This window comes from Trachypithecus francoisi, unplaced genomic scaffold (assembly GCF_009764315.1).
Source record: "Trachypithecus francoisi isolate TF-2019V2 unplaced genomic scaffold, Tfra_2.0 Lachesis_group3, whole genome shotgun sequence".
In the NCBI taxonomy this organism is placed as follows: Eukaryota; Metazoa; Chordata; class Mammalia; order Primates; family Cercopithecidae; genus Trachypithecus; species Trachypithecus francoisi.
Window position 1 is genome coordinate 131,187,752 of NW_022681468.1, and position 26,918 is coordinate 131,214,669.

Consider the following 26,918-nt stretch of genomic DNA (forward strand, 5'->3'; position numbering starts at 1 on the left):
GGGCTTGGTGGCTCCCGCCTGTAATCCCAGCACTTTGGGAGGCTGAGGCGGGTGGATCATGAGGTCGGGAGAGCGAGACCATCCTGGCTAACACAGTGAAACCCCGTCTCTACTAAAAATACAAAAAATTAGCTGGTCGTGGTGGCGGGCGCCTGTAGTCCCAGCTACTTGAGAGATTGAGGCAGAATGATGTGAACCCGGCAGGCGGAGCTTGCAGTGAGCCGAGATCACCTGCACTCCAGCCTGAGTGACAGAGTGAGACTCTGTCTCAGAAAAAAAATAATAAAAAAACAAGAGACAGTGAGGGACTTAATTCTTTTTAGCAGAATCTGGAGAAAATATGCTTAGACTTTTCATATTATGCATACTATGCATTTCATATTATGTAACTTTATATAAATGGGATAACAGTTGAAAATTTTAGATCAGGTTCTTTTCTGATTGGTTATATATGTATGTTTATGTATACATGTATATTCATATATATTTGTCTTAAAACATCGATGTGAAATATTTTAGCTGTAATGAAATACAATGAATTATTTCAGAAATATAAGATTTTTAAAAATAAAACATTGTTATTAGAAGCATTTACAGTGTCAAAAAAACAGCTGCAGCTTTTTTTTTTTTTTTTTTTTGGCAATTACAGAGTGGTATTCAGTTAAGAGTAATACTTATTTTGTATAAGCTGCATCAGAGAGAAATGAAGATGAAAGACTCCCATCTCCATATATAACTCATTTGTGCTGTGCACCAATAAGAACCTGTTTTAGATTTTCATGCTGGCTTACAACTCTCATACTGATTTAGGCAAAGTTAATGGTTATTGAAAATAACACCAGGATGGGCTGTCTGTCTGTCTGTCCTTCCATCTATCTGTATTTTTTTTCTTTTTGCTGTCTCATCAACTGACTCTCAAGGATGGGCTATCTAGAGACACGTTTGGTAGTGTGGTTAACTGTTAGCGTGTTAACTGTACAGTTTAAAAACAAAGCCTTACCTTTAAAGGTTTTAAAAGGAGTGAGTTGTATATAGGGGTGTTAAATAATTTGTAAACAAGGACAAACACTGTGCTAGAACCAGCTTATTCATTATGATCATCTTCATCTTTCTCCTCTTCCTCATCCTCTTCGTCCTCCTTTTCCTTATTCTTTTCAACTTCTTCACCTTCCTCCTCTTCTTTTTTTTTTCAGCATTGACGTCTCCCCCTCTGCTTTTTTTTCTTTTTGCTGCATCAGGCCTTCCTTTAGCTCAGTATGCAGCAATATCCATTTCTTAGTTTTTCTTCAGCTTCACAGCCTTCTTTTCATAAGGCTGCTTGTCATATGTACCTTATCGACTTCTTTCCCAGTTTCTTTGGAACATCACCAATGGATAGGTTTGGATATTCTCCTTAGATTTTTGGGTAGTACTCAGAACAAAATAAAAAGACTGAAGGAGCCCTCTTGAGTACATTGGGCTCCCTAACCTTTTTTGTTTCTTCTTTAGGAGGGCTACAAATTTATCTTTAATAGCCACCCTTGTCCCCCTTTGTCATGTCTTCAGATTTTCTTTTCTGTTTAGCAGATACGGTTTTCCACCTCTCTGAGCACTTTTTGAAAATTCTGAGAAGTTAACTGAAGCATGAGTGCTGCTGCTTGTTCTCGTCCTGGAAGTTTGCTCTAGAATGCATATGATGACATTTTGCCTCTTGGCTTCTTAGGATCTTCTTTTACCAAGTTTAGTTATTTTTCCTCAGAGAAGCACAGTCACCTAGTGCTCATCTGGCTGTCACTTGCCCCAGCACTGTCTCCTTGGAGGTCAGTGTACTGTAATGGCTATCAGAAATACATGATTATTTGAAAATAAAAAAAGCTTTTATGTTGTAAAGCAACTTTGAAAGTCAGCCTAACAAGTAAAATTATATTTGAAATTTTTGTTTTTTTCTTTTGAGAACTATCTTATCATGATTTTGTAGTGTTTGAAGTGTTTTACAGATAAATTGAATAAGAAATTTTATAATTTTAGTATTGTAAAATGCACTAGAATTCAACACTCTAAAGATGACGGAAACTGAAGCCTAGAGTTCTAAAACTTGTGCAGTATGACATGGATCCATGTCTTCTGGGTTCTACTCCAGTGCTTTATTTCTGTTACATTCTGAGTTAGGAGAGTTTAAAGGCTGCTAAAAGGCAAGAACTTAATGACAATAGAGACAGTGACAGTAAGGATTTAAAAAAAAAGAGTTATTTTTGGTATTGATTTTGAAGGTGAGCCATATTTACTACTGAAAAGGCAAATTTATATTTTAGGCTCACTGGAAACAATATGTATATATATTTAAAGAGGTCTCACTATGTTGCCAGGCTTGTGTCGAGCTCTTGAGCTCAAGTGATCCTCCTGCCGCGGCCTCCCAAAGTGCTAAGGTGACAGGTGTGAGCCACCATGCCTGGCCAAGGCTCAACTCTTATGAGTGATAAGTTACAGAAAAACTAGAAGAAATAGCATTTAGGAGTATGTGTACGTACATGTCCTAGGGATACTTGGAGCTGAACCTCAGGCTTTCACATCTCTTGTAGCATAATTCAAAGATTGATGTTTGTACCAGTGACCTTGTAAGAGTGCCTGAGGATATTGGTCCAGGACTCTGGCCCTGGAAAGAGCTGCTTCTAAAGAGACATTGTGAGATCTGGTTTATTATAGAAATGTTATATTCTGTTCATGATTTATAAATTGGGGGGTTAGATAGAAAATCTCCATAAAGCAGTCTTGCTATCTTGTGTTTATATTTGAACATAAGTCTGGAATTCACAGATGTGGATTTTATTGGTTTTAGCTTCTAGAGACTTCTTAGAATCATTTTTTATAGGCAAGCTTGTAGATCTACTAGTTAAAGCTGTTTTTTGGTTTTAAGTTGTTTGCTCAAGACCATACAAGTTAGTGGTCATGGTACATGGTAGGGAGAAGGCACAGGAGGTAATATGTCAAAGAACTGAGGCATGACATACATATGAAAAGAGTTAGAAATAAAATCAAGGTGATACATTAAAATAGCTTTATAACCTTGTACAGGTAATGTACTTTTTCTTGGTCTCGTTTTCTTCAGGTATAAAATGAGGGTGTTAGATCATGGTGCTAATATCTCTTATCTCTTCTAAAAGTTAATGGTTCTAAACTACTTTTCCTTTAAAGGTGGAAATATCTTGATTGATCATGGCTGAGAGAAATAAAAAGTAAAAATAAAATAAAATATTTTTGTGCTGATTACCAAATGACTATATAAAATGGCTATTCTTATATGTAAATTAAGTATTTTGCTTAAGTAAATTAAGTATTTTATGTAAATTAAGTAAAGTAAGATGAAATATATCCACCCCATTAACATTTTTGTGAATAGCCCTTCAGATCTCACATGCCATTTTAAATTTCGTGTACAGAATATCTTAGATCTCTTTCTGTGTCAATAAACATAGCTCTACATTTTTCCTTTAAATGGCTACATAAAATTTTATTGTTTCCTTGATAAATGTATTATTTACCAACCTGACAACTAATGGATATGTAGATTGTTTCGTCTTTTTGACTGTTAAAAATTGCAACAGGTAACATTCTTGCACATATTTTCTCCCCTCAATATTTTTATGGTTATTTTCTTAAGATTAATTTCCTAGAAGTAGCATTGTTAGACATTTGCATTTTGGTATATATTGCCAGATATCTCTTTAAAAAGGTTACATAGATTTATACTCTTAGACCTGTAAATTAAATATTGGCTTAGTAATACTTTAGTGTATAGTCTGTGGACACACTTCCCCAATTACTTAACAAAAATGTCTCCTATTTTTTTTTTTTTTTAAATACAGGATTTAATCCAGATCTACACATTGCCTTTGATTGTCACATCTCTTTAGTCAGTATTACTCTTTTAACAGCTTAATTGAGGGAAAATTGATAGCAATAAGCTGCTTATATATAAAGTATATAATTTGATAACTTTCAACATATGCTTATGTCTATAAAAGTATCATAGCATTTAAGATAGTGAACATGCCCATCACCCCCAAAAGCTTTCAGTGTAATTATTCTCTCCTCTACTCCCTGCTACCCTCTTGCACTGATCTCTAGGTTAGTTTGCACTTTTTAAAATGTTATATAAACGCAATTATACATTACGTACTCTTTAAGAAAATCTGGCTTTAACTCAGCGTAAGTATTTTGGAATTCATCCATGTTGTATGTATTAAAAGTTAATTTTTTGTTGATAAATAGTAGTCTGTTGTGTGGATACCATGATTTATTAATACATTTGCCTGTTAAGGGACAGTTGGGTTGGGTTACTACAGACAAAATTACTATAAGGTTTTTTGTATTAACTCATCAAGTATTGGTCGATTAAAGAGAAGATAAATTTTGAAGAGGCAAGGGGATGAAATAACTACTAAGGACCAAAAAGTCTTGCTCTGTTGCCTGAGCTCTAGAGAGGGGGCATTTGGAAACAAGACAAACAAAATACCCAAATAATTTTAATTTAACCTAGTAGCATACGCAGCATATACATTCTCTCTCCTCCAAGCTGATAATGCGACTTAGGTGTAATCCCCTAGAATTTTTTCCTGACTTCACAGTTCTGGGTATCCTCTCTTTACTGCTGTTTATGTATTGATGAGTCTTCCCTATCTTTTGAATCCAGTAGGTTACAGGTCTTGGTCATATGACTGACCTTTGAGAGGCATGGAAGGAAACCAGCTGTTGACTGGATGAATAAATTAAATTCAACCTGTGTTTAATAACCTGTGAATGATTGCAGGGAGACCTTAACACTTGGGAAGTTGGTACTTAAATGCCGTGCTTGTTTACATGTTGGACACCTCAGCTAGACTGAAAGCTCTTGAGAGTGCATGTTCTATGTCATTTATTTTTGTATCCCTGTTGTTTGGCATATAATAATTTTTCTTATTTGTTTGCCTAATAAATTAATGCAATTAAAAATAACATTGACATGTGATTAGGAAATTTATGTGTACACAGGTCTTAATTTTGAATGTTCTGTATGTTATAGTCAATCTGTAAAGTAGTTAGGAATTTAGAACATACTTTGCTGTAGAAACAATTTAAAGTGTTAGGCAATTCATATTTATTGTAGGTGGAATGAAGGCTAAAAGGAGGTTAAGGGAACCAGCAGTTTACAGGTCTTTGGTTATCGGATGACCTTTGAAAAGAGGCATAGAAACCAGGTACTGGCTGAAAAATTAAATCCAACACGTATTTATTGGTTTCTGAATATACAGGAAAGAATTTTAAAATTTCCCCTGAAGATTAAAAACCTTCAGGGAAATTTTCAGTAATAGACAGTCAAAATGTGGTAAATGCTACGACAAGAATGTCATCAAAGCCTTGGGGTAGCGCATACTACCTCAGTGAGGGAGCTTTAGGGAGATTTAGGAAGACTTCCCTGGGGAGGTGGAATTTGACTTGAACCTTGAAGATCTTTTGATTGCTAGAGGAGAGAATCTGTGATCACAGGAGAAGGGTCAGCCCTATTACTCTGGCTGCAACAAAATTTCTTTTCAGTTGTCACAGCTTGGGAACTAAAGAAAGGAAAAGAGATTCGCATGTTCTTTGGCCTGGAGTCACCCATTTATCCCTGTGTATAACTGTATAGGCCCAAGTCAAATACATGTAAATAATGGACACTTAAAGTTGGTATGTTACAGGTTTTCATTCCAAGTGTCAGTTGTAAGTTTTACAGTTTTAACAACTGATTAATTTGTGAATCAACATTTTTTGAGGGCCTAATTTGTATAAGACACTTTTAGAAACTATCCATACAATAATGAATAGGGCTAAGGTTCTTGCTTAAACACTTTAGAGTCGAGTAATTCTATTTGTAATTGCTCAGAATAATAAAGCAACATTTGTCTGGTTGACCTTTGGCTGCCAATACTAACCTTTGGCTGCCAATACTAACCTTTTCTTTCTAAAACCCATGGGGTGGGGAGTGACATGCCTGGCCCTCCTCCTCATCTCTGTTTCCAGAGAAGATCAGTGTTGTAAGTGCATGTGGAAAGTGGGGTCATCTTCAACTTCCTCCTTTTTCTAGGGACAATCACTCTGTGCTTTTCTTATGCCCACTTACCCTCCCAAAACAGAAATTAGACATGGGGTTTGGGAAGACATGAGAATTGGTACTGGGGAGAAAGGACCTCCCATCCACTAGACTTAGAAGGAAGAACATTTGGAATTTTTTCCTGTCTCCAAACTTTTCATTTCTTCTCAAAAGAAAAAAAAGCCTTTCTTCTACTCTCCATCAGTGAATCCTTGTTGATGTTGGCAACTTTCGGAATAAATGGCGATTTTCATGGATAAGGACCCCACCCCATGATACTCTGGATATTAACAAAAGTAATTTTTATGGAAAATAGTATTATTCTATAGAAGTCATTCTATTTTAAATTCAATTAATGTAGATTTTTAAAAATTGGATTTGGTGATTCATGGCATATTATTGGAGAGATTACCACCCAGTTTTGACTATTAGAGAGTCATCTCATAGCCAGGGCCTTGGACCTAGCAGTTAAGTTTCTGAGCTGCCAGTCACATAAGGTGGAGGGGTACCCTGCTGGAAGTAGTGAGGATGCAAAAAGTGAGTATTTTATGTCTAGTTCTGTTTGACAGAGAATCTGAACTGTAAACATTCCTCCTCGAAAGAGTGGATGATTGAGAGTTAACTAGAGCTATTTCCTGCTTGAGGTAGAATCACAATATATGTACTATTTATATTTGTGTCTTGAACAGCAAAACAAAAGCAAGTGGCTGGCAGAGGAACTGGAAGAAAGGCAATAGATCTAAAGCTGATCTTTGTTTTAAATAGGCTGAATATTCTGCACCCATGACTCATTCTTTGTGAAAGAATATGCTGTTTGGCCTTTTCAGGGGAACTACAGTGCATCCTATGATTTAGCATCTCAATGAGGGCTTATTCATTAGTTGAACAAAGGCTTTTTCTAGAAATGAGGATTATATTGTTAGTAATTTTAGAGGGAAAATGTCATTGTCCATTTTTATAGTTAATGTGGTGACCAAGGAAAACAGCGTCTTTTAGAAGTTTTGAAAGTATATGGGAAAAATTGTATGCTTGACCCTTTCTATTGGGAGAGTTTTGTGCTGACAGAATTTGAAGCATATATAAATACTATTTTGTTGCTTTGGAAATATTTGGAAATTTTTTTTACCCTAAGTTTCAAGCTTTCAAAAGAAATTTATATTTTTAATTCATGATATTTGAAATTCAATTTATGAAGAAATAAAACACTAATTCTTTTAAAATTCCAATGTTTTAAGTAACAATGTACTAAATAAATGTGTTTTTTTTGTTCCCCATACATTAATAACCAATGGTAAGTGAGTTTTAGTGTTTTGACGAAAGATTTTAAAGGTCACAGAACAATTGTAATTTTTTCCCTGTTGATTATTAAGATCATTTTGCATAGTTTCAGCTTGCATGGTCAGTTTTATGACTGACAGTTACTGGTGTGGCAAAGTAAGAACTGCCTGGTGTTAACTAGGTGAATGAAATTGAGAATAGACTGGAAATTCAGTTGCTAGCTGGCATTAAGGAACTTCTTGAGGTTATAGATCATGACTTTTGAATGAGACTGGTCATAATTACTAGTTTTTCTTCAGCCTCATTCAGCTTCAGGAGGAGCTTCTCTCCTCCATAGTTACACTTCTGAAGTAAGTAAGACACCACTGCATTCACCATCAACTCCCTTCAAGGGTGTTGGGGTGAAGCACAAGGGAGTTGATGGTGAATGCAGTGGTGTAATTATAATAATAATTGACTATGGGATTTAAACTAAATAAGGAAGAAAAAGAATATCTTGTGATAGACAATAAGGTGGTAGCATTGGTGAATTAAAGGGTCTTACTGATGTTAAAGGGTTGTTGGAGCCTAGAGGGAATGTGCTGGAAAGATAAGTGGTGGAAAGAAAGTAGAGTACTGGAAGTTGAGATTATGAAGCATTTTCAGTTACTAATAATGACAAGTTCAGAAGTGTAACTATGGAAATGAGAAGCTGAGGTAGGAAAAAAAATCATTGGAGAAAAGAACTGAGTGTATTGGAAAGATCATCGTCATGGATGATGAATGATGATGAATGAATGATGAATGATGTCATCAGTCATGATGATGGGGTGGTGTCAGAGAGACTGACAGTGGGTCAGGATGTAAAAATAAGGAAATAAGGGCAGTAGTGACTTGGGTGACAACAAATGCCTGTAATGAGTTGAGGTAGTCAGTGATATACTCTCATGACTGTAAAAACTGAGCTACTGTGAGAATAGTCTTAATGGTCCTAAGGGAGAAAGTGGTAGAAAGTTGTGTTTTGTGAAATGAGGAGTAGGGGAGTATCTTCCCAAGAATAGGAAGAGTTTTGGGGTTCTCCTTTATTTTTGCTAGTGTCCTCCTGATGGAGGTCAGGAATGCTGCAGAAGGATTCTCTTGACCCCTGCCAGATGATGGACCAGAAACATAGATATTCTCTTGATGACAGCCAAATTCAGTATATTGGTGAGAGGGTCAGAATAATGAGTGATTACTTTCCTTTTTTAGAATTGACAAATCATCTGTATGACAAAAAGCTAAAGACCAGTGGTTTTTATTGACGGAGAACTTAGGAACCTGCTAGGTTTTAACATTAAAATGCCTAGCATAATGCCTTTTCCATAGGTGCTCAATAAACATTTATGGTTTTCATTAGTTAAGACAGTTAAATTTTTATTTGTAAGATAATTCTCATTTATAATTGGTTATACCTAAATATGTGACAGTAAGATGTTTCTTCTTTGTATTTTAGACTATCCCCATAAATACGGTCCTCAGGGGGGCTGTGCAGATCATTCAGTATTTGAAAGAATGAGGAAATACCAGATGACTGGTGTAGAGGAAGTAACACAGGTAAGGATTTTAACACTAGCTTGCATTTAGGAAATGGAAATGAACTTGAGGATGTATATCTACATTTAAAAATGTATGTTCTAGAATTTCTGAAAGATTTATACCACTATGGGGAGTGTGTTTTAATGCTCAAAGAGGCCAGGTAACATGCCAGTAAGAAAGAGATGGGGCTGAGGTTTGAATACAAATATATGTGACCCAAGAAAAATTACACGTCTAAAATATACTATCCTTTACATGTTTTGTTATAAAAGAAAACAAATGTTTTATATAAATGTAACTATTTATATTAGTATTAAAATTAGAGTGACCACTTGCCTTGGTTTGCCAAGGTATTCCTCATTTTTAACACTGAACGTTGTGTGTTGACAGACAATCCGATTAGTCATGTTAATAAAAATTTCAGGGCTTTTCATATTTTAATTCTTCTTTTTTTCCCCTCCTTTTTCTTTAGTCATAGGTGACAGGTTATAGTTATTCAAAACATAAGTTCAAAATGAGAAAACATTTTTTCTTTTATGATAAAACATTTATTGTATATTTTGGACATCCTTTCTAAAAGTAGTATGGTAGAGTAATGTTTCTTGAGCCATGAATATTTGTATTCAGATCTATTCCTTGATCAGTAAAATGGCATAAACAGTTCTGTTTCAGGTGGGTCTTTCTAGTATTAAGTGAGATTTTATTTTTACATGTGTTGAAGAAATACATATTGATCTTGCCATATGTCAGAGACTGTGGAAAGTTCTGGGAATATGTGGAGATTACGATGAAGGCTTATTCTCAAAAGTTTATTGTTTAATTGGAGACACAGAGAAACAATTTAGAGTTGTAGGAGGTAGAAGAGGATTAAGTATAGGATGATATTCTACACACAAGAGGAATAGCTAATCTAGCCTGATAAGTATTTGAAGGCAATAATCAGACCTTAAGAATAAGTAGGAGTTAGGTTAGCCACGAGGATATGGAAAGACTATTCCAAGCAGGAGGAACAATACGTACAAAGGCCAAGGAGACAGAAAGATCAGTAAAGAATTTTTAACATGGGGGTAGAGTTTAAGACTAGAGTTTAGGAGACTAATGAGAAGTAGTTATTCAGTTGAGAAGTGATAGGGGCATGTATTGGCAATGTGGGTAGAGGGGATGAGATTACAGACTGTTAGATATGATAGAATTTAGCAGGGTGGCTTGATAAAATATTAAGATACAAAAGTAGGTTGCATTTATTTATACCACGAGTAGATTACCAGAAATATAATGAAAGAGTGGACATTGTTAATAGTATCAGAGAATATTGTGTATTATAGAATAAATGTAACAAAGAATTATAAGACCTATGTAAGGAAAATCAAAACTTTATAAAAATATTAAGGAAGATTGATTTTAAATGAATGGAGACATATACCGTATTTGGGAAATAATATTTAATATTATAAAAATGTCAGTTCTCCCTGTATTGATTTGTAGATTCAATGGTAGTCCAATACACATTACAACAGGCTTATTCACAACACTCAATGGGTCAAAAATGTCACATGGAAAAGTAAAGACTAAGAAGAAGTAGGGCCCATTTAAAGATGATGAACAGGAAAGAGGGATTTACCCTAGGAGGTATTAAGACTTATAATAATAATTGAGCGTGTGATAGCACAGGGATGGACAAATTAACTAGTGGAATAAAAATGAGTGCTTAGAAAAAGACCCATGCATGTATGAAACTTTGTTGTGTGGTAGAGATGGAATCCCAAATTAGTAAGGAAAGTAGTGGGTACCATTGAATAAATGGATCCAGAAAAAAATGTTTATTTGAAAAAAAAAGTCGAAGTTGGATCACGATCCTACACCATATATACAACAAAAAAGTCCAGATGGATTGAAGTATTAAATGTCTAAAATGAAAACTTTGAAACTTGTGGATTTCGCTTTCAAGCTGTGATAGAGTAACTGATATCTAACTAGGCTTTCTACAATAAACAACTAGAAAACCAGACAAAGTATTTCTTTTTTTTTTTTTCTGAGACGGAGTCTCGCTTTGTCGCCCAGGCTGGAGTGTAGTGGCGCGATCTCGGCTCACTGCAAGCGCCGCCTCCTGGGTTCACGCTGTTCTCCTGCCTCAGCCTCCCAGTAGCTGGGACTACAGGCGCGCACCACCACGCCCGGCTTATTTTTTGTATTTTTAGTAGAGACGGGGTTTCACCGTGTTAGCCAGGATGGTTTGGATCTCCTGACCTCATGATCCGCCCGCCTCGGCCTCCCAAAGTTCTGGGATTACAGGCGTGAGCCACCGCGCCCGGTGTCAAATAAAATATTTCGAACAATTATTTTCAAACATTAGAAAACAAGCATTGCAGGATTGAGATCTCAGAGTGAGGAAATAAATATCTCTGTGATTTCCCTGACTTTTTGAGTGGAGTCGAAATTTCAGATATGACACACAGAAGGAGATCTCAAGAAGAGTTAAGTACACAGCAATGTTGCTAAGTTGAAGAGTTAGAAGTAAGAATTTAGGAAGACTGAGGTGTCTGGACTTACAGGCACAATACCTGAGAGGAGAGAGCTTTGCTGAAAAAAAGCTCCAGATATCTGCACAGGTGTTGCTTTCCTTGAGTCTTAACTGAATACTAAGCTGTGTCTGCCTGCACAGGATGAAATTCTTTGAGAAAACTATGAGACAAAGAAAAACTACTGGGACTCTGTGAAATGAACAACTATCAAAAACAGTACTTGGGCCGGGTGTGGGTGATTCATGCCTGTAATCCCAGCATTTTAGAAGGCTGAGGCAGGAGGATCACTTGGGGCCAGGAGTGTGAGACCAGCCTGGGCAACCTAGCCAGATCTCATCTCCATACTTTTTTTTTTTTTTTCTAATTAGCTGAGTGTGGTGGTGACCACCTATAGTCTCAGCTACTCTGGAGGCTGAGACAAGAGGATTTCTTGAGCCCAGGAGGTTGAGGCTGCTGTGATCCATGATTGTGCCATGGCACCCCAGTCCGGGCAGCAGTACGAGACCCTGTCTCTCAAAAAATTACACTTAGTAGATACCCCAAGCCATGGTAGCAGGGCTAACCTAGCCCTAGAGTAGAAGCTACTTCAGACCTGCCCTTCCTAAGCAGAAAAACAAGCCTCAAAAATGTCAAACTGCTTTTCAAATAAATTAGCTGTCAGAGAAAAGCTCAATAATATTTCTTTAAGGAGGACAGTAAGTCCAGATACTCAATAATATAACAGTGTTCAACATTCAAAGAACATTACTAGATGACAAGAAACTGAAAAATGTGATTCATAATAATAAGAAAAGCCACCTAAATAGAAACGCAACCAGTAATTACAGACATTAACAGGCAAGGACTTTAAAATAACTGTTATTAGTATGTTCAAAGAATTAAAGACATGAACACAAAAAGGAGAGAATGGAAATTCTAATAAAAAACCAAAGGAAATTCTAGGGTGAAAAGTATGTTATCTGAAGTAAAAAATTTAGTGGATAGGCTTAAAAGAAAATTAATTACTGTGGAACTCAGTATGAGTATACTTGAATGAAGGAAAATGAAACAATAGACAGTATCCATATCTAAAGCAGAGAGAGAAAATAATAGACGTCTGGGGGAAGAGATGCAGAAAAAAAATTTAAAAAATAATGCCTCCAAATTTTTCAGATATGAAGAAAAATTTCAATTCTTGGTCCAAGAAACTCAATGAAACACATGCAGGATAAACACAAAGAAAACCATACCAGGGTATATTACAATTAAATTATTGGAAACACCTGAAAATCATAAAAAACCATAAAAGCAGCCAGAGTAAAGGAGATACATTTACATACAGGGGAACAAAGATAAGTATAACTGGTGACTGCTCATCACACAGTGCAAACTGGAAGACACAGAATAACATCTTCAAAGTGTTGAAAGAAAATCTGCCAAACTAGGATTCTATATTCAGTGAAAATAATTTTCAAAAACAAGGGCAAATTAAATATCTTTTTAAATAAAAATTGAGAGAATTTATGTCTGAGTGACCTACACTGTAAGAAACATTAAAGGAAATTCTTCAGGTAGAAAAAGATACCAGATGGAAACTCAGATATACACAGAGGAGTGAAGAACATAAAATAGTAACTATATCGATAAATATTAAGCAGTTTTTTTCCTCATTTAAAAAAATCTTCAAGAGATTATTACCTAAGTCAAAATAGTAAGGTATAATGGATTTTGTAATATACAGAGAATCAAAATTTATGACGGTAGCACAAAGGACAAGAGAAAGAAGAATGGAAGTATGTTTCTTTTTTTTTTTTTTTTTTTTTTGAGACGGAGTCTCGCTCTGCTGCCCAGGCTGGAGTGCAGTGGCCGGATCTCAGCTCACTGCAAGCCCCGCCTCCTGGGTTTACGCCATTCTCCTGCCTCAGCCTCCCAAGTAGCTGGGACTACAGGAGCCCGCCACGTCGCCCGGCTAGTTTTTTGTATTTTTTAGTAGAGACGGGGTTTCACCGTGTTAGCCAGGATGGTCTCGATCTCCTGACCTCGTGATCCGCCCGTCTCGGCCTCCCAAAGTGCTGGGATTACAGGCTTGAGCCACCGCGCCCGGCCTGGAAGTATGTTTCTTAAACAATTTGTGAAGTGGTGTAATTTTGGCAGGTAAACTGTGCCGTGATAAAGATGGATATTGTAAATCCTAGAGCTGGGGTCAGCGAACTACTGCCTGTGGGCCAACTGTTTGCTTTTGTAAGTAAAGTTTTATTAGAACACAGCTACACCTATTCATTGATAGGTTGTCTTTGGCTGCTTTTACATTATAGTGGCAGAGCTGAGTAGTTGTGATAGAGAACAACTACATGTTGTTTAAAAGTCTAAATGTTTACTATTAGGCCTTTTAAGAAAAAGTTTGCAGGAATTTCCTCTGCCCTGGAGCAACCATTGAGAAAAGAAAAGGAAATAATTTAACAGGTTAATAAAATAAATCAAATGTAATTAAAAACAGTTAAGAGAAGTTAGGAAAAAGAGAAAAAGGAACAAAAAACAGATGGAACAAATAGAAAATAAATAGCAAGATGGCAAGTTTAAATCTAACCATATGAATGGCTGCATTAAATGTAAATGGACTGCTGAGGTGTGACGATTGCTTGAGGCCAAAAGTTCAAGACTAACCTGACCAACATAGTGAGACCCTGTCTCTGTTTTTTTTTTTTTTAACTAAAAAAATACAAATGGACTAAGCACATTAAGAAACTGAGATGGTTAGAGTGATTAAAAAAAAAAAAAAAAAGCCAGACCAAATTAGTCTAAAAGAAATACAACTTAAATGAAAAGACACAGTTTTTTGTTTTTTGGTTTTTTTTTTGAGATGGAGTCTTGCTCTGTCGCCCAGGCTGGAGTGCAGTGGCCGGATCTCAGCTCACTGCAAGCTCCGCCTCCCGGGTTTACGCCATTCTCCTGCCTCAGCCTCCGGAGTAGCTGGGACTACAGGCACCCACGACCTTGCCCGGCTAGTTTTTTGTGTTTTTTTTTAGTAGAGACGGGGTTTCACCGGGTTAGGCAGGATGGTCTCGATCTCCTGACCTCGTAATCCGCCCATCTCGGCCTCCCAAAGTGCTGGGATTACAGGCTTGAGCCACCGTGCCCGGCCAGAAGACACAGTTTTAACATTTAAAGAGCTAGGTGAGACGGTCCACTCCTGTAGTCACAGCTTGTCGGATGCTGAGGTAGGAGGATTGCTTGGCTATAGAAGGTTGAGAGTGCAGTGAGCCATGATTGATTGCACCAGTGTACTCCAGCCCAGGCCACAGAGTGAGAACCTAGTTAAAAAAAAAAAAGAACTTATTGTTTTGGATTTGGGTCATAAAATAATGGAAAAGAAATTGGGTTTAGTTAATTATGCTATGAATTAATTTATGGATCCATATTCTCAGAGTTTATCATTAAGGACAGTCTTAAAGTCCTTAAGAAAATACAAAGAAAACGGCCGGGTGTGTTGGCTCACACCTGTAATCCCAGCACTTTGGGAGGCCGAGGCAGCAGGATCACGAGATCAGGAGATTGAGCCCTTCCTAACACAGGTGAAACCCCATCTCTATTAGAAGTACAAAAACAAAATTAGCTGGGTGTGGTGGCAGGCACCTGTAGTCCCAGCTACTCGGGAGGTTGAGGTGGGAGAATGGCATGAACCCGGGAGGTGGAACTTGCAGTGAGCTGAGATCGCAGCACTGCACTCATGACACAGCAAGACTCTGCCTCAAAAATAAATAAATAAATAAAATAAGTAAATAAGGAGAAAACGTCACAACACATTTTATGAGACCAGTGTTACTTTGATAGTCATACCAAACAAAGACATTACAAGAAAACTAAGCTACAGGCCAATATTCCTCATGAATGTAAAAGTAAAATTTCTTAAAATATTAGCAAGTGAAATCCAGCAATATATAAAAAAAAACACATTATGCTCAAATGAAGTTTATACCAGAAATGCAAAATTAACATTAGAAAATTTGTGTAATCCACCACATAAACGTAATAAAGGATGAAACCCCTCTGATTATCTCAGTAGACTAGTAAAAAACATTGCCAAATTTTAACACTCAACACATGGCAAACTAAAAATAGAAGGAAGCTTTCTTAGGCTAGTAAGAGCTTTTATAAAAAACCTACAGCTGATACCATGCTTAAAAGTGAGAGACTAAGTCCTTTTCCTTTGAGACCAGGAATAAAAGCTTTTTTTTTTTTTTTTTTTTTTTGAGACGGAGTCTCACTCTGTCACCCAGGCTGGCGTGCAGTGGCATGATCTCGGCCCACTGCAACCTCTGCCTCCCGTGTTGAAGTGATTCTCCTGCCTCAACTTCCTGAGTAGCTGGGATTACAGCTGCGCACCACCACATCCACCACTTTTGTGTATTTTTGGTAGAGATGGGGTTTCACCATGTTTCTCAGGCTGGTCTTGAACTTTTGACCTCATGATCTGCCCGCCTCGGCCTCCTGAAGTGCCGGGATTACAGGTGTGAGCCACTGTGCTCAGCCAAGGAACAGAAATTTTTACTCAGCATTATACTGAAAGTCCTAGCCACCATAATAAGGCAAGAAAAATAAATGAAAGGCATACAGATTATGAAGGAAGTGGTTAAAGGTAATACAAGAGTATACCTAGAAAAAGTTACTAGAATCAATAAGCAGACTTATCAAGGACATAGACTAAAAGTTGGTATAATCAGTTGTATTCTATATACTGGCAATGAATATTTAGAAAATGAAAAAAATTAAGTAAAACAGCATCAAAATATAAAATATGTAGAATAAATGTAACAAAATATGTGCAAGATGTGTACATGAAAAACTAGAAAACATTGCCAAGAAAAATTAAAGATCTAAATAAATTGAGAAATGTACTCTGTTTGTGGTTGGAATCCTCAATGTTAGTATGTCAGTTCTCCCCAAATTGTTCTGCAGATTCAGTGTAGTCAGTATCAAGACTTACAGTGGACATTTATCTAGTAATTGACAAACTGATTCTAAAAGTTATACTGAAAGGTAAAAGACCTAGAATAGACAAAACAATTTTCAAAAAAGAACAAGGATGGAAGATTTAATAGTATTTGGTTTTTAAGACTTAGTATAAAGTTACAGTAATCAAGATAGTGTCATCTTGGCCTAAGGGTAAACGTATAGGTAAATGTAGCAACATAGAGAGTTCACATGGTCAGTTGATTTTTGCAGAAGTCCCAAGGTAATTTAAAAGAGGAAAGAACAGTCTTTTCAACAAATGGTACTGGAATAATTGGATATCCATATGAAAAAAAAAAATTGAGATTCACCTATACTTCACACCTTATACAAAAATTAACTCAAAATGGAAAATAGACCTATATGCTAAAGCTAAAACTAAAACTAGGGAAAAACATAGGAGAAATTTTTTTGACTTGTGATAACAATTTCTCAAGGCACAAAAATTCCCTATGAAAAACGTGTAAACTGGACTTCATCAAAATGAAAAACCTTGCTGCAAAAAACATAGTTAAGAAAAATATGAAAACAAGCCATAGACCGAGAAAATGTCCACAATATCTCTGATAAAAGGCTTTTTTCCCAGAATATGTATAGAACTGTTATAACTCAAAAAAAAAAAAAAAAAAGCACAAACACCAATTAAAAAATGAACAGTGCACCTGGAAAGCCTTTCCAAGAAGGATAGGCACAAATAAGCCCAGACTGGGAGGACTACAGTAAATACCTAACTCTTCAATGCCCAGACATAAACCAACATCCACAAGCATCCAGACCATCCAGGAAAACATGACTTCACCAAATAAACTAAATAAGGCACTGGGAACAAATTCTGGAGAATGGATCCAGAGATAGGTGACCTTTCAGACAGAGAATTAAAAATAGCTGATTTGAAGAAACTCAGAGAAATTCAAGATAACACAGAGAAGGAATTCAGAATACTATCAGATAAATTTAAAAAACAAATTGAAATAGTTAAAAAGAATCAAGTAGAAATTCTAGAGCTGAAAAATGCAATTGATGTACTGAAGAATGCATCAGAGTCTCTTAGTAACAGAATTGATAAAAGAATTAGTGAGCTTGAAGACAGCTTTGAAAATATAAAGTCAGAGACAAAAGAAAAAGGAATACTCTAAAAGAATGAAGAACACCTATAATATCTAGGAAATAGCCTTAAAAGGGCAAACATAAGAGTCATGTCCTTAAAGAGGAGGTAGAGAAAGAGATAGGGGTAAAAAGTTTATTCAAAGGGATAATACCAGAGAACTTCTCAAACCTAGAAAAAGATAACATGTAAGTGTAAGGAGGTTATGAAACACTAAGCAGATTTAACCCAATGAAGACTAACTCAAGGCATTTAATAATCAAACCAGTAAAGGCCATAAAGAAAAGGTCCTAAAAGCAGCGAGAAAAAAGAAACAAATAACCTACAATGGAGCTCTAATAGATTTGGCAGCAGACTTTTCAGTGGAAATTTTACAGGCCAGGAGAGAGTGGCGTGATGTGTTTAAAGTGCTGACGGAAAAAAATTTTTATCCTATAGCAATGTATTCAGGGAAATAGCCTTCAAACACAAAGGATAAATAAAGACTTTCCCAGACAAACAAAAATGGATAGATTTCATCAACACCAGACTTGTCCTACAAGAACTACTAAAGAGAGTACTTCAGTCAGAAAGAAAAGGATGTGAATGAGCAGTAAGAAATAATACGATGATATAAAACTCAGTGGTAATAATAAGCACACAGAATATTGTGTATCTGTTATTATGGTATATAAATTACTCATATCTTGAGTAGAAAGACCAAATGATGAACTGATAAAAAAATAACTTTTCAGGATATAGACACTACAATAAGGTATGAATAGAAACAAAGTTAAAAAGCGAGGGGACAAAGTTAAAGTTTTTATTAGTCTTCTTTTTGCTTCTTTATGCAATCACTGTTGTCATCAGTTTGAAATAATGATTGTAAGATAGTATTTGCAAGCCTCATGGTAACTTCAAATCAAAAAACATACAATAGATATACAAAATAAAAAGCAAGAAATTAAATCATACCACCGGAGAAAATCGGCTTCACTAGAGGGAAGACAGGAAGGAAAGAAGGAAGAGAAGGCCACAAAACAACCAGAAACAAATAACAAAATGGCAAGAGTAAGTCCTTACTTATCAGTAATAACACTGAATGTCAATAGACCAAACTCTCTAATCAAAAGACATAGAGTAGCTAAATGGATTAAAAAACCCCAAAGATCCAGTGATCTATTGCATACAAGAAACACATTTTACCTGTAAAGGTACACATAGACTGAAAATAAAATGGTGGAAAAAGATATTCTATTCCAGTGGAAACCAGAAGAGCAGGAATAGCTATACTTGTATCAGTCAAAATAGATTTCAGGACAAAAACATTAAGAGACAAAGACGGTCACTATATAATTATAAAGGGGGCTGGGCCTGGTAGCTCACGCCTGTAATCTTAGCAGTTTGGGAGGCTGAGGTGGGCGGATCACCTGAGGCCAGGAGTTTAAGACTACTCTGGCCAACATGGTGAAATCCTGTCTCTATTAAAAATACAAAAATTAGCTGGGTATGGTGGTGGGCATCTGTAATTCCAGCTACTTGGGAGGCTGAGGCAGGAGAATCACTTGAACCCAGGAGATGGAGGTTGCAGTGAGCTGAGATTGGGCCACTGCACTCCAGTCTGGGTGACAGACCAAGACACTGTCTCAAAAGGAAAAAAAAAAAAAATATATATATATATATATATATATATATATATATATATGTATGTCAAGGGGTCAATTCAGCAAGAAGATTTAACAACTATAAAAATATATATTAATATAGTTGGATATTTGTCTCTGCCCAAACCTTCTGTTGAGTTGTAATCCTCAGTGCTGGAGGTGGGACCTGGTGGGAGGTGTTTGGATCATGGGGGCAGATCCCCCATGGCTTGGTGCTGTTTTTGTGATAGTGAGTTCTCGTGAGATTTGGTGGTTTAGAAGTGTGTGGCACCTCCCCCCCACAGACACTCTTGCTTGCTCCTGCTTCCAGCATGTCATGTGCCTGCTCCCCCTTCACCTTCTGCCCATGCTTACAAGCTTTCTGAGACCTCTCTAGAAGCCAAGCAGATGCCAGCACCATGCTTCCTGTAAAACCTGCAGAACCATGAGCCAATTAAACCTCTTTTCTTGATAAATTACTCAATATCAGTTATTTCTTTATAACAACACAAAAATGGCCTAATACATATATGTACCCAACACTGGAACACCCAGATATGTAAAGCAAATATTATTAGAGCTAGAGAGAGAGAGATTTCAATACAATAATAGCTGAAGACTTCAATACCCCACTTTCAGCAGTGGATACATCTTCCAGACAGAAAATCAACAAAGAAATATTGGACTTAATCTGCAGTGTAGAACAAATGGACCTAATAGGTATTTATAGACCATTTCATCCAATGGCTGCAGAATACATTTTTTTCTCCTCAGCACCTGGCTCATTCTCAAGAATAGACCATATGTTTGGTTATAAAACAAGTCTTCAAATGTTCAAAAAATTGCAATAGTATCAGGTGTCTTCTCTGACTACACTCAAATAAAACTAGAAATCAATAACAAAAGGAGTCTTTGAAACTATACAATTACATGGAAAGTAAACCATATGCTCCTGAATGACCAGTAGGTGAGTGAAAAAATTAAAAAGAAAATTGGCAAATTTCTTGAAACAATTGATAATGGAAACACAACTTATTGGCTGGGAGTGGTGGCTCATGTCTGTAATTCCAACACTTTAGCAAGCTGATGTGGAATGATCATTTGAGCCCAGGAGTTTGACACCAGCCTGGGGTCTGTAGTGAGAACTTTTCTTTACAAAAAGTTTAAAAAGTAGCCAGGTATGGTGGTGCATGCCTTTAGTCCCAGGTCCTTGGGAGGCTGAGACAGGAGGATTGCTTGAACTCAGGAGGAGGAAGTTGCAGTGAGCAAGATTGTGCCACTGTACTGCAGCCTGGGCAACAGAAGGAGACGCTGTCTCAAAAAACAAAGAAAACACAACATACCAAAACCTATGATACAGTAAAAGTAGTACTAAGAGGAAGTTTATATAGCTATAAATGCCTGCATCCAGAAAGAAAGAAAACTTCAAATAAATACCCTAATGATGCATTTTGCAAGAGCAAACCAAACCCAAAATTAGTAGAAGAAAAGAAATAATAAAGATCACAGCAGAAGTAAATGAAATAGAAATGAAGACAATATAAAAGATCAAAGAAACAAAAAGTTGTTTTTTGAAATCATAAAATTGATAAACCTTTAGCCAGACTAAGAAAAAAAGAAGACATAAATAAATAAAATCAGAGATGAAAAAGGAGACATATTATAAGTGGTATAGATGAAATTCAAAGGATCATTAGTGGGTACTTTGAGCAACTATATGCCAATAAATTGCAAAATGTAGAGGAAATGGATACATTTTTAGACACATACAACCTACCAAGATTGAACCATGATGTTCAAAACCTGAATAGACCAATGACAAATAATGAAATTGAATCTGTAATAAAAAGTCTTCCAGTAAAGAAAAGCCTGGGACCCAGTGGCTTCGCTGTTGAATTCTACCAAATATTTAAAGTATAACTAATACCAATTATACTGAAACGATTCCAAAAAATAGAGGAGGAGGGAAAATTTCAAACTCATTCTAGGAGGCCAGTATTACTCTGATACCAAAACCAGATAAAGGCAGCAAAAAAAGAAAACAGCAGGCCATCATGTCTCATGAATACTGATGGAAAAATTACCAACAAAATGCTAGCAAACTGAATCAGCAATTCATTAAAAATATCATTCATCATGACTAAGTGGGATTTATCCCAGGGATGCAAGAATGGTTCAATGTATGCAAATCAATCAGTGTAATACATCATAACGGAATGAAGGACAAAAGTTGTATGATCATTTCAACTGATGCTGAAAAAGCAGTTGATAAAATTCAACATCCCTTCATGATAAAAATGCTCAAAAAATTGTGTATAGAAGGTATGTATCTCAACATAATAAAAGTGATGTACAGCAGATCCATAGCTAGTATCATACTGAATGGGCAAAAACTGAAAGCCTTTTTTGTAAGATTGGGAACACAAGAAGGATGCCTACTTTCACCACTGTTACTCAACATAGTACTGAAAGTCCTAGCTAGAGCAGTCAGAGAAGTGAGAGAAATAAAGTGCCCCCAGATTGGAAATGAAGAAGTCAAAATATCCTTGTTTGCAGATGATATAATTTTATATTTGGAAAAACCTGAAGACTCCACCAAAAAACTATTAGAACTGACAAACAAATACAGTAAAGTTGCAGGATACAAAGTCAACATAAAAAAATCAGTAGCATTTCTACTGTTGTTTCCAACAACAGTCTAAAAAAGAAAAGCAATCCTATTTGCAATAACTACAAATAAAGTTATCCTAGGAATTAACCAAAGAAGTGAAAGATCTCTACAATGAAAAGTATAAAACACTGATGAAAGAAATCGAAGAGGACACAAAAAAATGGAAGCATATTCTATGTTCATATATTGGAAGAATCAGTGTTGTTAAAATGTTCACATTACAAAAAGCAATGCAGTTGCTACCAAAATACCATTGTCGTTCTTCACAGAAATAGAAAAAACCATTTGAAATGTTTTTTGGAGCCGGAAGAAACTCAGAATGACCAATGCTGTCCTGAGCAAAAAGAACAAAATTGGAGGAATCATATTACCTGATTTCAGATTATACTGTAGAGCTGTAGTAACCAAACAATATGGCACTGGCATGAAAACAGACACATAGACCCATGGAATGGAATAGAGACCTCAGAAACAAATTGATACACCTACAGTGCATTTTTTACAGTGGTGCCAAAAACACACATTGGGGTAAAGATAATCTCTTCAGTAAATGGTGCTGGGAAAACTGGATGTCGGTATGCAGAGGAATGAAACTAGACCTCTATTTCTCACCATATACAACAATCAAATAAAAATGAATTAAGACTTAAATTTAAGTGTTCAACTGTGAGACTGCTACAAGAAAACAATGAAGAAACTCCCCACTTTTATGTGGACAAAAATTTATTGAGTAAAACCCCATAAGCACAGGCAACCAAAGCAAAAATGGACAAATGGATCACATCAAGTTAAAAGCTTCGGCTCAGCAAAGGATACAGTTAACAAAATGAAGAGACAACCCACAGAAGGGGAGAAAATACTTGCAAACTACTTGTCTGACGGGATTAATAACCAGAATATATAAGGAGCTGAAATAACTCTATAGAAAAAAATCTAATCTGATTAAAAAATGGGCAGAATGTCTGAAGAGACATTTCCTAAAAGAAGACATACAAATGGCAAACACGCATATGAAAAGGTGCTCAACATCATTGATCCTCAGAGAAATGCAAATAAAAATTACAATGAAATACCGTCTCAACCCAGTAAAAATTGCTTTTATCCAAAAGACAGGCAATAACAAATGCTGGTGAGGATGTGGGGAAAAGGAAACCCTCATACACTTTTGGTGTGAATGCAAATTAGTACAACTACTATGGAGAATAGTTTGGAGGTTCCTCAAAAAACTAAAAATAGAACTACCATAATCCAGCAATCGCACTGCTGCAGATCTACCCAAAGAGATACATCGTAGAGATAGCTGCACTCCCATGTTTCTTGCAGCACTGTTCACAAAGGCAAGATTTGGAAGCAGCCTAAGTGTCCATTAATAGATGAATGGATAAAGAAAATGTGGTACATATACACAATGGAGTACTGTTTAGCCATAAAACAGAATTAGATTCTGTGATTTGTGACAACATGGATGGAACTGGAGGTCATTATGTTAAGTGTAATAAGCTAGGCACAGAAAGACAAACTTCACGCATTCTCACTTATTTGTAGGAGCTAAAAATTAAAACAATTGAACTCATGGAGATAGAGAGTAGAAGGATGGTTACCAGAGGGTGTAATAAGTATTAGAGCAGTGGTGGGGGAACTGGGGATGGTTAATGGGCACAAAAACATGTTAGAAAGAATGAATAAGACCTAGTATTTGAAAGCACAGCAGGGCAACTATAGTCAATAATAATTAAATTTTACATTTTAAAGTAACTAAAAGAGAGTAATTGTATTTTTTGTAACAAAAAGGATAAATGCTTGAGGGGATGGGCTCACCATTTACCATGATGTGATTTCCACATTGCATTCCTGTATCAAAGTATTGTATATTTTACATACCCCATAAATATATATACCTACTATGTACCCACAAAATTTAAAAGGAAAAAATAAAAAAATTTAATAGATAATGGGCAAAATGTTTGAAAATACACTTCACAAAAGATGTTATAAAATATTTTGGATTTTGATCTGGAGAAACGTTTTGAATACGTAAGACTTTTCAGTATAAAGGAGATAAATATATTTTACTATATGAATATTAAAAATAAAAGGCATCTTAAAGTGAAGGCGAATTATAAAGTTTGTATAAAATATTATGCGTTCACAATGTATAAAATTAATAAAGAATTGTTTTTAAGAAGTAGAGAACAACTGATTAGTACAACTAATATAAGGCAACCTGGCCTGAAAATAAAAAAATTTTAAAATATATGTGTATGTATATCTCCATATATGTGTTTTGTATATTTGTGTGTGTTTATTTGAAGGCATTGGAAAGATAACATGACTGTGAAGTAGTATGGGACCAAGATCTCAGAAAAAAGTATACACCTAGAATGGTGATCCTGGTATTTGATTCTACCTTTTCTCCAGGTGTGTCTTTGAGTTTCTGAGGAGGTAGCTGAGAGACTGAGAGAGAGAGTAGAACTGTGCAGATTTATGAGGTTGAGGATGAAAATATTGTTTAGGATCTGCCTAGAAGAGCTTTTGGTTGGGACCTCGAAGGACTACTCCCTAAGAGTAAGGGTATGAATCATAAAATGTTCAACCTCTCCTCACAGGGATTAAAGTTTCACACCACATCTCAGTCCCTGATTGGATTAAGGTGATGCAGGATTACTAGTGCACCAAGTCTAACTCAGCTTACCAGAAGTGAAAGTAAATCTTTTGAGAAAGGTGTCAGTCACAACCTCACATTAAATCTGTGGTTATCCATATACGTAGCCTGGCACTCAGTTCAATGTAACCAGTATATGAACAAACAAAACAACATGATGGAAGAACAAGAGAGTCAACCGACAAAGGAAGTGGTACCTGGATAAGAAAATTATCTGACACAGACTTTAATATATTCAAGTCATAAAGACTAAATTTAAAATTTTAGCAGAAAATTGAAAATTAAGAAAAGAACTGATGGAAAATTTAGAATTGACAAATATAACAACAAAAAGTAGGAATTTGATGGATTTAGATTTGGATAATATAAGAAAATAGAGCCCATTGCTAAGAAAAGGATGGAAAATACAGAAAAGAGCATAAGAGAAATAGATGATACATTCAGAAAGTCTAATATATGTATTATGTAATTGATGTCCTAGAAGGAGGAAAATGGAGAGTCAAGTAAGGACAGGTAATGGCTGAGAATTTTTCAAATGTAACAGAGAGATATCAAACAACAAATTCATTAAGCCCTGTAATTAGGGCAGGATAAATACTTTACAGTGAAAACAATACCATAGCACATTATTTGAGAAGTCTGAAAGCCCAAGATATAATCTTAAAAGCAACCAGTGAGAAAAAGTTTAACCACTCTTAAAGAAGCAACAGAAAGCATAGCAGCTCATTTCTCATTGGAAGCAGTTGAAACCAAAAGACAGTAGGATATGCTAAAACAGAGAAACTGCCCTCCTCTAGGATGCTGTACTCAGAAAAATAGATAAAAGTAAAATTAACACATTTCAGATGGAATATATAACCATCTGACACACTGAAAGTAGTTTTTTTTCCTAGTGAAAAGATTGCAGGCTCAAATGCTAACTTGTAGATGAAGTATTGAATAAAGAACACGTTAGATAATTTTAAATGAATTTTTACTGTATACTACAAAGCACTTTTTCATATTGCATACCGATTTCTTATTTAAAACCTTTCTTTAAATAGGATTTTCACATTAAAGCATCCAGTTTTTTTTTTTTTTTTGGTCTGGAGTAGAAAATCTTGCATATGTAAAACTTCAGCATTAGCTAAGATAAATTCCTTTTTGTGTAGAATAACATGATTGTAAATATTAACTGCATTTCACAAATACATGGATTTGAAATACTTCTCAATGTTTGAGTCATTTACAAACTGTGTTAACTGAGACCTGGAGACCATCTAAATGAAAATCCTGAGTAGAATAGTATTCAAGGTAGGCTTTGGGGACAGTTTCCCCAAATGTTACACTATTGCAGTAGTATTGGTACCCATGTATAATACAAATTGTTTTAAAAATGAGTTTTATTGTGTATATATCAGGTATACTACATGATGTTATGAGATACATGTAGATAGTCAAAATGGTTACTGTAGTGAAGCAAATAAACATTTCCATCATTTCACATAGTTACGCTTTTTTGTGTGTATGGGATGTAATACAAATTTTTCATTTTGTGTATGTTCACATGGAATTATTAAGGGAGAAGGAAATGTCAAGGAAGAAGAAATTGTGACTTAAAATTCAATTTGGGTTCTCTATTACTGTGCCATCAAAAATACTTAAGATGATCCTTTTAGGTGTTTACAAATGTTTGACTCTTTGGATTCAATAGCAGTGGTAATTATTTGAAGAAATACTTACTGAGGCCAGGCACAGTGGCTCATGCCTATAATCCCAGTACTTCGGAGAGCTGAGACAGGAGGATTACTTGAGACCAGGAGCTCATGACCAGCCTGGGCAACATAGGAAGACCTCCGTCTCTACAAAAACAATTAGCCAGGCATGGTGATACATGCTTATAGTCCCAGCTACTTGGGAAGCTTAGGTGGGAGGATTGTTTGAGCCCAGGAGTTTAAGGCTGCATTGAGCTGTGATCATGCCACTGCAGTCCAGCCTGGGTAACAGAGCAAGACTCTCAAAAGAAATACTTGGTGGGTGCGGTGGCTCATGCCTGTAATCCTAGCACTTTGGGAGGCCAAGGAGGGCGGATCATGAGGTCAGGAGATCGAGACCATCCTGGCTAACATGGTGAGACCCTGTCTCTTTTAAAAATTCGAAAACAAAATTAGCCAGGCATGGTGGCGGGCACCTGTAGTCCCAGCTACTCCTGAGACAGAGACGGGAGAATGGCGTGAACCCGGGAGGCGGAGCTTGCAGTGAGCCAAGATCGCGCCACTGCACTCTAGCCTGGGCGACAGAGTGAGACGCTTGTCTCAAAAAAAAAAAAAAATGGTGTCTACTCTTTGCTGCCAAGTCTGTGTTAGGTGATAGCATTACAGTGAGGATCAGAGATAATTTCTTCTTTCCAGAACTTACATTCTAGTGGGTGAAGTGGGATGTGGACAGAAA

General features: G+C 36.1%; 1 protein-coding gene across 2 annotated transcripts in view; it reads left to right on the plus strand.

Annotated features, from left to right (window-relative positions):
- The window catches only part of ADAM10 (ADAM metallopeptidase domain 10), a 158,318-nt gene that overhangs the window by 78,067 nt on the left and 53,333 nt on the right, over positions 1–26,918 (plus strand). For both annotated transcript variants that reach the window (XM_033189966.1, XM_033189967.1), the window contains exon 5: positions 8,835–8,935. In XM_033189966.1, coding sequence (XP_033045857.1) covers positions 8,835–8,935 — 101 coding nt within the window. The remainder of the gene's footprint in view (positions 1–8,834; positions 8,936–26,918) is intronic.